At 52.1% G+C, this 13091-nt stretch overlaps 1 protein-coding gene across 1 annotated transcript; it reads left to right on the forward strand.

Moving 5' to 3' along the window:
• The first annotated feature begins 9755 nt into the window (after positions 1–9755).
• Positions 9756–12296, forward strand: POU4F3 (POU class 4 homeobox 3). Its single transcript, XM_020872593.2, has 2 exons — positions 9756–9875; positions 10191–12296. Exons 1-2 carry the CDS (start codon positions 9756–9758, stop codon positions 11085–11087), a joined length of 1017 nt encoding a protein of 338 aa, XP_020728252.2. The 3' UTR covers positions 11088–12296.
• The last annotated feature ends 795 nt before the right edge of the window (positions 12297–13091 follow it).

The raw sequence follows: 13091 nt of genomic DNA on the forward strand, positions 1-13091 counted from the left end.
CACCAGCCTCCTCTGTGCATGGAATTTTCCAGGCAAGAATAATGGAGTGAGTTGCCTTTTCCTGCTCCAGGGGATCTTCCGAACCCAGGGACTGAACCCTCAGCTCTGGCATCTCTTACGTCTCCTGCGGCTCCTGCATTGCAGGCAGATTCTTTACCACTGACCCACCAGTAATATTTCTAACCTACTAGAACTTGGATGTTAAACCAACTCATAAGGTCAGACCTTCATTGTTTTGTTATGTTGAAAAACTAAGAAATAAAATGTTATAGATAAATATACATAAGAAGAAGTGGAAGGGGATAGTATTTGCTTATAGTGTTTTGTATTATTTGTAAAGTGATGCATTTTAGCAAAGAAAGCAGCCATCTGTAAAACCCTTCTGGACTAATATATTAAAATATGTCAGTGGCACGATCAAATTTTGTTGAAAGCTGAGATAACTTTTGACCCCAGTTCACCCAAGTGGGTTAGACCAGACAGAAGACATGGGCCTTGGAAGACAAGGTCTCCACCACCACCACCTCTAGCATCAACATCACTCCCTTTCTAAATCTCATAGGTGAATCTACTTGGTGAAGATACTCTCGGTGCCCCAGGATGGCAGCCCTTTCAGTTGTGCTGTGTTTAGGGCCACAGGGCAAGCAAAAAAACCCACAGACACATATTTATCCTCCAGTTTAAATTTAATGGTGGAGTAAATAGATGGCTGTGTGAGTTTAAGTCCACCTTTGTGGGGTACATTATCAGAGCATGGGACGTTAAAGAGATTTCAAAAGGCAGTCAGACAGTTTCTCCTCAGTAAAGAATGCCCACCCTTGGTCTCACAAGGAAAAGAAAAGAGTGTTTAGATGGAGAAGTTTCTATCTGTCCCACCCTTGGACAGAAAGCTGTTCAACATGGCGCTACTGGAAGGAACCCAAACGGAGGAAGAGGGCCACAGGGGCTGTTCTCTGTTCCCCAGGCTGTCCACTCTCAGCCCACTAGGTAAGCACACCTTCCCCATTCCCAAAGGTTCAACCTTCAGTGAGTCCTCACTGTTATTTCCACTTTGGTGGATTTTTTCTTTTTGAATTCAGGAGATCCATCAATTATTCAGGGCTCCGGGCTAAACCAGGGTGGTGACACCTCTGTAAGTTTTGTATGGCGTTTCTGAAGGGAAACCATCTGGCTCTCCTTAGCTTGTTCATCCCTGGGCTTCTCTCCCGGCTTGTAAGGTGTGGCAGCCACAGAGAGAGCCAAAACCATCAATATTTCAGGGCCTTAATTAAAGTAAGTCGAGAGCCTCGGGCCTCTCGCAACTGGCTTCCTTTTCCAAAACAAGTGCCTGGTGTCCTTGAGCTGGGGGGCACACACAGGGAAATGGGAGTCTGGCTAACACTGGGGAGCGGGAGCGAGGGAGCCCAAGATTTCATTCTCCAGGACCTAGCGGAGTTATAAGCCCTCCAGAGAGGTGCAGCCTATCCCCTGGCGCTGGCCCCAGGGCAGGAAAGAGGGAAGGGGGGCTGAACCTTTGAGCGCTTTCTGGACAGTCCTGGAAAGAGTTTAGACATCAGGTGGCCAGGAACTGTAGCCCAAACTGAGGCTGCATCTGCCGGTCTAATGTGAAATAGCTCCTGGTCCCAGTGAAGGTCTCACAAAACAGGGGGTGTGGCCGGGGCTTGTTTGGAGCGCGTCTCTGCAGTTGCCTCCCTGCCCCCTCCCACTCGGTCCCCAAGTGCCAAGGCCCGAGTGGCCAGCCAGCCCTGAAGGAGGACAGCCGGGAGCCCTGCGATTTATACATCTATTAATTACCTCCAGCATGGAAGAACTGCCTATAAATACAGTGGCACTTTAGATAAAACTTTCATGCAGCTATTTAGATCCTTTAAAATATAAATGATTTCCTCTAAATTTTTTATCATAAATCAGGGCATGGAGCTAGGCGACAAGACGCCGATTTCCCCCCTGATGGGAGCAAAGCCTTCACTTGTTTTCCCTCATTCTTTTTCTTTTCTACCTTTCTTTTCCTTCTCCTTTTTTTTTCTTTTTTAATTTACAGAGGCTGGTTAATGGTTCCACTTCTCTTTGCTGTATCCAAGGCTTAAAGGGAAGTGAACAAGTGACAGAAAGTGTCAACCCATTTTCCTGGAGAGTCTAGTGTGCGCAGGAAAGCTTGTGGTTTCTGGGCAGCAGACCTGAGTTCAGATCCTATTCCTGTCCTGCCACTTATTCCTGAGCAACCTCGAGGAACACACTTAAGGTCTCTGACTGAGCCTCAGGGTTCCCCTCTGAGAAACAGAGGTAAAAATGGTACCTAAGTCTTAAAGAGGGCGGCTGTGGGGACTAAGTGACATAATGCACAGAACCAGGCTGAGTAGGAAACGCTGAGCTGTGACTGATAGGCAAGTTACTTCATCTCTCTGAGCCAGTGTCCTTACGGAGAAGGAAAAGGGAGGGGATGATGCTCTTTTCTAGGGAGTATTGTGAAGACTGAATAAGATAACAGCAGACGCCAAGCTACTAGAAGCAGTGACCATGTATCCCTTGTTTATCATCATATCTCCAGACCTGGCACATGCTAGGCACAGGGTAGGTGCTCAGCAAGCATGTGGTGGATGCATAAAGCAATGGAGGCCTCTGCTTTGCTTACAGAGCATGTGGAGAACCATCAGAATGTGGTTTCTATTTATGGCGATGGATTTAGCCTCTACACTTTCTCCAAGATCTACACTTACAACCTTGACACATCCACACTGAAAAGGCCTAACTTTTCAGTCCTGACCTTCTTATAGTGATAAGGCCCAGAGTCCTCGAGTGACTTGTCCAGGGTTGTGCAGCAGGTTAGTTACATATTCATGTTTGAATACACATCTCCTGTACCCTGTCCACCACCCCTTGCTGCCTCTTCACAGCGTCGCTGGCTGGATAAAAGAAATGGCCTAATCCTTTGGCCATGGAAGAGATGACAACCAACCAGGCCATGGGGGAGTTGACTTTATGACTTTGAATTCTGAGCTACCTATGAACTGGAGAAGAGGAAGGCAAGACCAGTCCTCATGTGCAAGGACCATGTGTTTATTTTTTATTTATATATTTTTTGCTGCGCTAGGTCTTCATTGCTGCATGCAGACTTTCTCTGGTCGTGGTGAGCCAGGGCTGCTCTCTAGCTGCGGTGTGTGGGCTTCTCACTGTGGTGGTTTCTACTGTTGCGAAGCACAGGCTCTAGGTGTGTGGGCTTCAGTAGTTGTGGCACATAGACTTAGCTGCCCCATGGCATGTGGGATCTTCCTGGACCAGGGGTTGAACCTGTGTCCTCTGCCCTGGCAGGCACTTAACCACTGGACCACCAGGAAAATCCCCATTTTGGCCATGCTGCTCACAACACGTGTGACAGTGTCTAGAGCTCAGAAAAGACATAGGGGAACTATACTGGGTATGGGTGGGGGAAGATTTCTCTAGGGAATGGCACCTCAGATTCAAACCATTGACCCAGATTCCCCATAAAGCCAAGGATTAAGCCTAGAAAACGTGGGGTCTGTCTCTTCCACTCCGGATCACTGCGCCCAATTCCTACAAATCACCAGAAGTAGACCTCAAATCCTATCACTGTCCTGCTTCAGTGCTCGGGTGGCTCCCCACTCTCCCTGGAGCAAAACCCAACCTCGCTGCAAACTCCAGCAGCTGCTCTTTTTTTTTTTTTTGCCATCCTCCATGTCCGTCCTCAGTTTTCTCACCATATTCCCCCCACCCCCACCAGCCTTCCTGCTCTTCCCTGAATGCCCGAAACTTGCTCCCACCTCAGGACCTTCACATATGCTGTTCCCCATTATCTTCTATTTTCTCCTTCAGGTTTTGATTCAAAGGTTACTCCTCCCCTTTCTGTCCTTGCATTTTCTGTTCTGTCACCCTGGTTTATTTTCTCTGTAGCAGCTCTCACTACTGAAGGTTTTCTTTATTTACTGCTCATCTTCTGCTGAAGCATCAGCTGGTGGCGGGTAGGGGTAGTAGGGGTCGTAGGTGAAAGTTGGGGACTGTTTCCTTTGTAGCTGAATTCCTGTCTCCTAACATAGTGGCTGCCACATAGTAGGCACTCAATAAATGTATCCAATGAAAGAATGCATGATGGAGAAGGGCTCTTGGGGATCCCTTGGCTCGGCCCATTCATTTTTCAGATAAGGAAACTGAGGCCCTGCCTGGAGTCTGACAGCCAGCGCTTGGGCTGCAGAGTGGACCCCAGGGGCAAGGGAGGGCTCCAGGCGCGTGCTGGCCCGTCACAGAGGGGATGCTCGGCTCCAGGGTCCCGAGTCCCTCTGGGCATCTCGGATCTTCCGAGCCAGCGCAGACAATGTGAGGCGAGCGGCCGACAGGCGAGTCCACAGCAGCTGCGCAGGCGGCGGGTATATGTGAGAACTTTGTGAAAGGAGATGAGAGAAAGAGAGAGGCAGGCGAGGCGGGCGGCTGCGAACACCTGGCCAGGCAGCCCCGCCAGCTGCCTCCCCGCGATGGCATCTTGAGTTCGGGCCATTCTCTCGGGGCCATCTCCCGTTCCATCCCTTTTGTCTCTCCCCAGATCTGGAGGGTAGAGCTTGGCCAGAGACGGAGGTGGGAGGGGGTAGCTGCTGTCTTTTCTCTTAGGCCTAAGCCGGAAGCTAGCCTGGAGCAGGGCCAGACTCTGAGCCTCTGGAAGCAAGGCTTTCTGAGAAAGAAGTAAAGGCCAGCTCACCCCGCTCCCTCAACCCCTGGTCTGGGGTGGTGCCAGCCCAGTATGTTAGTCACCTTTCAGTGTGGGCGTGGGAGTCAGACGTCTGAGTTCCTATCCCTACTCTGCCATGCTCAACTGGCTTTAGGCAACTCAATTGCTCTGAGCTTCAGTTTTCTCATCTGTAATGTAGAGATAATGATATCAGCCTGACAGGCTTGATGGGATTCAGTGTACAATACTTCTAAAGCACTTAGCCCACAGCCTGGCACATAAGGAACCTCTTGTGTGGTTCCTCTTGTCACCATCATAACAGGCCAGAGGCCTGGCGAGGATGTTATCCATGCATTCATTCATTCAACACAAATCATTATATTAAGATCCTGCGTGGTGCCTGTACCTGTAAACACAGTGACAAATAAGACTCATCTTCAAAGAAGTCTCAGGGTCCTTCAAGAAGCAGAGACCATAAAACATCATGTTCTTCCCAAGATATAACAGAAGGTGCAAAAAGCCTGAAAGAAGGAACACTCTCTGTTTGAGTCTTGGTGAAACTTGCACAATTATGTCAGGGCTTTAACACCATCCTTATCAGATTGCAAGTGTCCAGACCAAGTTTTTTGAGTTGATGGTCCCAGAACATCTGTATGTAAATCATGAATGTCTATTAAAAAGCACCTTAGTCCTTGTAGTCAATCTCTGCATGTGGTCCTAGGATGCTGTATTTTAAGAGGTCACAGATAACTCCTACTCATAGTAAAGCTGAAAACTAGTGACCAACAGGGAAAATGCCTCCCTTCCACTTCTGGGGCTAGTCCTTCCAGAGAACATAGTACTTTGTGTCCTGACTTAGAGTTACATGTAGCCATTCTAGTGCCCCACTGACTCTGAGCCCCCCAGCAGTGTGCTCTATACCTGCAGAACCTATCACAAGGCCCAGCTGTCAGCAGGTATTATTATTATTTTTAAACTTTATTATTGACATGTAATTGCTTTACAGTGTTGTGTTAGTTTCTGCCATACAACAATGTGAATCAGCTATTAATATATGTATACATATATCCCCTTCCTCTTGAGCTTCCCTTCCACCCACACTGAGCTGAGTTCCCTGTGCTCTTTAGCAGCTTCCCACTATCTATGCATTTTACACATGGCTGTGTATAGATGTCAGTGCTACTGTCCCCATTCATCCCACCCTCCCCATCCTTGCCCCAGCCCCCACCGCATCCACATGTCCATTCTCTACATCTGCATCTCTATTCCTGCCTTGTAAATAGGTTCATCTGTACCCTTTTTCTAGACTCAATATGTATTCAGCAAGTATTTGGAAATGATTGTACAATGAAGGAAATGCCCCCTTTATGCCCCCCATTTGTGTAAATGGCCATGTGGTCCTTCCTTGGCTCTCAGACAGATTTTATTTAGTCCATACATGATGTTTGCATGTGTAAGTGCTTTAACTGTAATTTAACACCATGAGGGTGAGGGTGGGGACATGGGCTCTCCAATTTGCCATAGTCCCAATCCTCCCTTTTATACACCCAGCTAATTAATTTTACCAGACTTGCCTCTGACAATTTAAGTTTGCAAATTCTGTACAGTATAGATGATGTTATTGACTGTGTTCTGGGGCTCTCCTTCCAGTTGCTTTCTGAATGGTCTCTCCTTTCTTCTGTTGTCTCCAGAGCCTTCTCACTAAGACTGGTCCGTGGGGATGGGTGTCATCTTACTGCTGGCTGCCTGGAGCTGCTGGTAGACCCTCCTGAAGAGCAGGGTGGGACAAACCCAGGGAACACAGTTGCCTGATGCAAGCATGGCTTTTGATTTGTGATCCTAATGCCTCAGGATGTTGGAGTGGGGGTTGGTGAGCCGAAGGTCTGCACTGGAGGCCTAAAGGGGCTAGTTAGTTTTGCTCTTTCTCTGACCTCTGCTTGACCTCGACCCTGGCCAGCATGTCCCAGGCCACTGGGAGACAAAACAGGGAAGAATGGATGTAGATGGGCTTTTCCCTCCATTTCTGGGGGGTTCAGCTTCACAGATAACTAGGGTCTCAGGGCACCATAAGGCGAGGCAAGTTATAGATTTTTTTCCCTGAAGGATCCAGTATCCCCAGGTTCCCACTCCCCTTTTCCTTTTGGCTTCTAGTATTGTGCAGAAAACAAGAACAAGTGGTCCTAAATGCTGTTGAGTGATCAAATAATGCTACATTTAGCTACTAGGGAGTTGAGAATTCCTGGAGAGAAGCTCCTGAATTGCTCACAATGTGTTGCATTTAAATTAACCAAACAGTAGTCTTTTGCTTCAGCTGGAAGGGCTTAGCAGTAGTCTTAGTCCAGAGAAGGCAATGGCAACCCACTCCAGTACTCTTGCCTGGAAAATCACATGGATGGAGGAGCCTGGTAGGCTGCAGTCCATGGGGTCACACAGAGTCGGACACAACTGAGCAACTTCACTTTCACTTTTCACTTTCATGCATTGGAGAAGGACATGGCAACCCACTCCAGTGTTCTTGCCTGGAGAATCCCATGGATGGAGGAGCCTGGTGGGCTGCCGTCTATGGGGGTGCACAGAGTCAGACATGACTAAAGCAACTTAGCAGCAGCAGCGGTCCAGCCCTCTCTCCTGGGTAAACTGAGGCCCAGCCAGGGTCACATCCATCCAGTGTTTGAATATTATCCCACTCCTGGTCTTCCCGAGGCCCATGGTTCTTATGTGTACCCTATACTTCAAGAATCCCATCAGCCTTGCTCTGTGTGGCTGAGATAGTCAATTTCTTGTGCATGAGACTATTTCCTGAAGTGGATTTTAGGCTGGTGCTTTTGTGAGGGCAGAGATGGTGTCTGATTCGCATCTGTGTCCCAGCCCTCGCCATGGGGTGTGGTGCAAAGCAGGTAAACAGAGGACAGCAAGGAACCAGCTTGCTCCTGCAGACAAACCATTCTCCAGAGAGAGGACCCAGGCCACTCCTGCTCCCAACAGATTTCTAAGTTGAGGGAGAAAGAAGAAAGTAATAAGCGTTCAGTCCATGATTTCAGTGCGCCAAGCACGGTACCAAATGCTTATCTGTGCATTCCCCACAACCATCAGAGGAGGAGAGTGACAGATGAGCAAAGTGCCATATGCAGACTCTAAGGTGGGCTCCTGGCCTCTCCGCCAGCAAGATCCGAGGTTAGAGCCTGCGCCTCCAAGCCTCAGGCTGTTCAGGAAGTTGACTGAGTGCTTTACGTTCTACTCCGGGTGGAACCCTCTTCACCAGAATCCAGGAAGGCAAGCAAACAGCAGGGCAACTCCCATTTCAGAGCTCGGCAAACCGAGGCCGAGAAAGGGTTAGTGAAAGGGCGGCGCGTGGCTTCTGGGGTTGGAGGGCGGGATCCAGGCCAGGAGATGGGGGATTGGCAGGACCGGAGGCGGGGGAGGCCGGGACTGGCAGCGTTTCCTCTTAGGCTTGAGGGTGGCCCCTTCACCCCACCGCCACCCCCCACCCCCACTCCGTTAACCTTCTGGGAATCCCGACTCACACCCTCAGGCGCGGCTGCCAGCATCACCGAAACCCGAAGGCCGCCCCGCGGTGGAGGCGGCGGCGAGGTGGGCTCAGCTGGGCGCACAGGGCTTCTCTCCTGACCCGGAGGGCGGCGCGGACGGCCGCGGGCTCAGGATTCCCCATGCATTATTCACGCTGTTTACTAGCGCAGGGAAAGGCGAGGAGAGACCGGGAGAAAGTAGGGAAGGAGCCGGGAGCAGACGGGAGGGGTCGGAGCCGCACTAACGCCGGGGCGCAAGGGAAGGAAACTTCGGGAAGGAAGACAGAGTAGCCAAGCGGTTAGGCTCCTGGGGCGTCAGACATGGCGCCTGGCACGCAGGAGGCTGACAGTAAATATGTGTGGAAAACGGAGAGCGACCACGGAACGAGTGAGTGAATGGCTCAGCTCCCAACCAGTCTTGTTGCCTTGGCACAAACCCCACCGACGCGCGTGTTCCTCGTCTGTAAAATGGCAGCACAGCCCCGTTCCGCAGGGTGTGAGCGCATCACAGGCTGACACTCTAAACTGCCCAGCACATAGTAGGAGCTTAAAAATGAAAGCTGTTGTCTGGGGAATGGGGCTTGTAAGCGTCAGCGGCCCAAGAGAAATCTGTTCACCCACTCCCAAGGCCGGTGGGCAGTCCTGAACGGTGACCACTCTAAAAAATACTCTGAATTTTAGGCTGTCCTTAGGTCGGCTGGTTGGGGAGTCGGAGCTGGGGGGACAAATTGTCCTTTCAAGCGAAGGCAAGAAAGATAAGTGCGGGGAAGAGGCCTCAGGCCTCCGGGCCTGGGCAGGCAGTTACTTCCCCACATCCACCGGCGCGGCCGACTGGGGGGTGGAGGTCACTGGGGCTCCGGGTGGTTTCTCATCCTCGCCGGAGCCCGTCTGGGCGCTTGGAGGCGCCTCTTCGCTGCGCGGCTGGGCCGGACTCTAGTGGACCGCTCGGGCGTGGGGCCAGGAGCGCCCTGGAAATGGGCAGTTTGGCGGCAGCCGGGCCGACAAAGTGAGTGTGTGTGTGTGTGTGTGTGTGTGTGTGTGTGTGTGCGCGCGCGCGCGGTGGGTTGGGGTAGGGTCAGCTTCCTGCCCCACGGCTGCCCTTCTGTCTGGGTTGTGCGAGTTGGGACAGGATGGAAAGGTTGGGACTTTGGGGAGAAAAAGTCCCCAAAGAAGAAGTAAGGTTCCGGAAGGTCTGCTGGCTGGAGCCGGGCGGGGCGGGGCGGACGCGGGGAGGCCCGGCCCGGCAGGGGTATAAACGCTGGGGCGGGGGCGGCGGGGGCCCGCGCAGAGAGGCGCGCGGAGAGCTGCCGCCTGGCCTCGCCTCCCGGGCCGCCCCTGCGAGTCTCGGGCGCGTGAGCACGCCTGCGCGCGCCCGGGCCCTTCCTGGCAGGCTGCTTGTAAGATGAGTGAAGAAGCAGGTGGGGGAGAGGGGAGGCAGCGAGCGAGAGGGCGAGGGGAGCGCTGGCGCTGAGCGGCGCTCACTTGGAGCGCGGCGAGCGAGCGAGAAGAGCCTGATCCATGTCCCTCGCTGCCTCCCTGCCCGGCGCGCGAAGATGATGGCCATGAACGCCAAGCAGCCTTTCGGCATGCACCCGGTGCTTCAAGAACCCAAATTCTCCAGCCTGCACTCCGGCTCCGAGGCCATGCGCCGAGTCTGTCTCCCAGCCCCGCAGGTAGGTAGTGGAGCATAATTACCGCTCTAAGGCACATTTTTTGACAGGCACTTGCTTCATGTTTTTTTCATGTCGCCCAGAACAATCGCCGCTGTCTGAACCCCTCTCCTTGTCTCCCCCGCGCTCTCTCCCGGCGCGCTCTCTCTCTCATTCATGTCTCTGATCCACACGTCTGTTCCAGCAGAGCCTCTGTCTCCGTATTAATTTTTATGACCTGGGCTTTGAGGAGAGGCATCTCGGTTGCTTGAAAATGTGTTTTAATCCTGAGTTGACAGTATTCCCCACTGACCGTGCTGTGCGCCTTCTCGCTTGCAGCTGCAGGGTAATATATTTGGAAGCTTTGATGAGAGCCTGCTGGCACGCGCCGAAGCTCTGGCGGCGGTGGATATCGTCTCCCACGGCAAGAACCATCCGTTCAAGCCCGACGCCACCTACCATACCATGAGCAGCGTGCCCTGCACGTCCACTTCGTCCACCGTGCCCATCTCCCACCCGGCCGCGCTCACCTCGCACCCGCACCACGCCGTGCACCAGGGCCTCGAGGGCGACCTGTTAGAGCACATCTCGCCCACGCTGAGCGTGAGCGGCTTGGGCGCCCCCGAGCACTCGGTGATGCCGGCCCAGATCCACCCGCACCACCTGGGCGCCATGGGCCACCTGCATCAGGCCATGGGCATGAGCCACCCACATGCCGTGGCGCCTCATAGCGCTATGCCTGCCTGCCTCAGCGACGTGGAGTCGGACCCGCGAGAGCTCGAGGCCTTCGCTGAGCGCTTCAAGCAGCGGCGCATCAAGCTAGGGGTGACCCAGGCGGACGTGGGTGCGGCCCTGGCCAACCTCAAGATCCCCGGCGTCGGCTCGCTCAGCCAGAGCACCATCTGCAGGTTCGAGTCTCTCACTCTCTCGCACAACAACATGATCGCGCTCAAGCCGGTACTCCAGGCCTGGCTGGAGGAAGCCGAGGCCGCCTACCGAGAGAAAAACAGCAAGCCGGAGCTCTTCAATGGCAGCGAGCGGAAGCGCAAACGCACGTCCATCGCGGCGCCGGAGAAGCGCTCCCTGGAGGCCTACTTTGCGATCCAGCCGCGGCCCTCATCCGAAAAGATCGCGGCCATCGCTGAGAAACTGGACCTTAAAAAGAACGTGGTGAGGGTCTGGTTCTGCAACCAGAGACAGAAACAGAAACGAATGAAGTACTCGGCTGTCCACTGACTGCGACGGGGCACGGCGTCCGGGGCCGGGAGAGCTGAGTGTATGTCCCCCTGGAGTTGGGGGGGAACGGTTATGGGGGCTCCAAGACGTTTCCTGGCAGGTCAGGCTCTCACCCCCGAAGTCACAGACTTTCCCCTTTATCCTAATTGGTTGCCTCCCGGCTTTCTCTTTCCCTTCTTTCCGTTCTGTTCCCACCAGAAAAGTTTGGGCGCTAAGAAAAAAATTCAGGAAAGGCAGGCCTGGAGGGACTTGTGCTCTCCGTGGTGCTGAAAATCTCCCTCGCGCCCAGGACTGCGCGACCTCAGGGCAGGAGCCCAAAAGCAAGGGATAGTCAATTAGCCCGACCGCACGACTCTGGCGTGAAGGCATCACTTGGCTTAGCGTGATTAGACAAGGGGTGAAGGGATGGGAAGGAAGTGATAAGTAATAATACAAAGTCTAAGTGGGGCACAAACATGTACTGGAGATTTATTTAGAGTATATAAAATACACGTATGTTTCCAAAGGATAGCCTTATACTCCCCTCCCCACCTAAATTCTATCCATCTCATCCTTTGGTTTGCTGTAAGCTCTCTAAGGTAGCATGGATTAGGTTCAGGGAAAATGTGCAGAGAGTTGCCGGCTCCGAGCTGTTCTCCGCCATAAGGTGGATTCCAGAAAAAGTGGGCCCTTTTCAGCGACTGAAAATGCTGGAATCCTGTAGCTGGCTTGCAAGCAGCCGCCGGCCCCTGCTGTGGCCCATCCACCACGATCTGCTGGCCGTTCGAGGGGTAAAGACTGCCTGCAGGAAGGCGGGGGATTGGTAGCTTTCCGGTTGGACTGAGGACTCTCTGACCCTTGCTCCCTGTTCCAGACTCTCAGAGCAGCGTAGAGGCGGCTGCCCGAACGAAAGTAACTGTAACTCTCCGGAGCATATGCAAGTCCTTCTAACACGGCTCACCTCGTTGCGCTTTTATTACTGTTCGCATCGTTGTTTACTATTATTTATTACCGCCACTTTTTTCCATCCCCCAACCTCTTGGTGGAGGTTCACTAATAGTTTTGAGCTGATCGTGGGGCTAAACCACTGGCCTGGGTCCTTTTTACCCCAGTCCCTCTGGCCCCGTCACCTTTTATCTTTCGTTACTTCATGTAATTTGCGTGTTGCTGTGTGACCTTTGGTTTTGTTGTCCGAATAGATGCAAATAAAATATTGTTTCCTTCTCTCTTTACCCCTTGAATTAACTTCTAAAATAAATGCTTTATTTTTCAACCCGAATCGCGGTGCTTTACTTCCTCGGAGGTTAAGGAGTACTAGTCTCCGAAAGGATTTAGAAGTGAGAACCCAGAAGGGCTGAACTGTCATTTCTAGCAGGCCAATCTTCTGCAATTATTTCTCCTTTCTCCTTTCCCCTGGGTGCCTTATCTTCTCACCCAGACCCTCCCTGGACCTCAGAGTTTCCAGATCCTTCCTCCACACTTCCTCCACACTTCCCCGAGTGCAAATCTGTCAGCTTCTATTTGTTCAACTTGACTCAGACCGAAAACTTTTAGGCCTGACTAATGGGAGCAGGAGCCCCCAGTACCTCCACTCATTGGCTGAATGATCCTGAATCCAGTTTCTTAAACATCTCTGAGTCTCCGTTGGTTGTCTGCAGCATGAAGATGCTAATACTTATCACAAGGTTATTGTCAGGACTGAGTAAGATTGTTTATTTAAGGCGTCTGGTGGTGCTTGGCTCTTAGTAGAAACATTATTTTAAAAGATTCAAACGGCTAGGTGGGAGGTGAGCAGAGAGATGCAAAGAGAGAGGAAGGTGTTCTTTGCTGGGACAGAGTCGTTAGGACTTCTTTGGGATTACTTAAGAAACTCATTTGGAATTACCGTCCAGGAGGTTATTCCAGCGTCTATTTTGGCTTCTGTGTGTGTGGGGGGTGGTGGTGTATGGGGGTAGCGGTGGTAAAAAGATACCTGCCTCAAAGATCCTATCTTAGTGCTTGTTCACAATAGGTGCTTAACAGATG

This window comes from Odocoileus virginianus, chromosome 3 (assembly GCF_023699985.2).
Source record: "Odocoileus virginianus isolate 20LAN1187 ecotype Illinois chromosome 3, Ovbor_1.2, whole genome shotgun sequence".
NCBI lineage: Eukaryota > Metazoa > Chordata > Mammalia > Artiodactyla > Cervidae > Odocoileus > Odocoileus virginianus.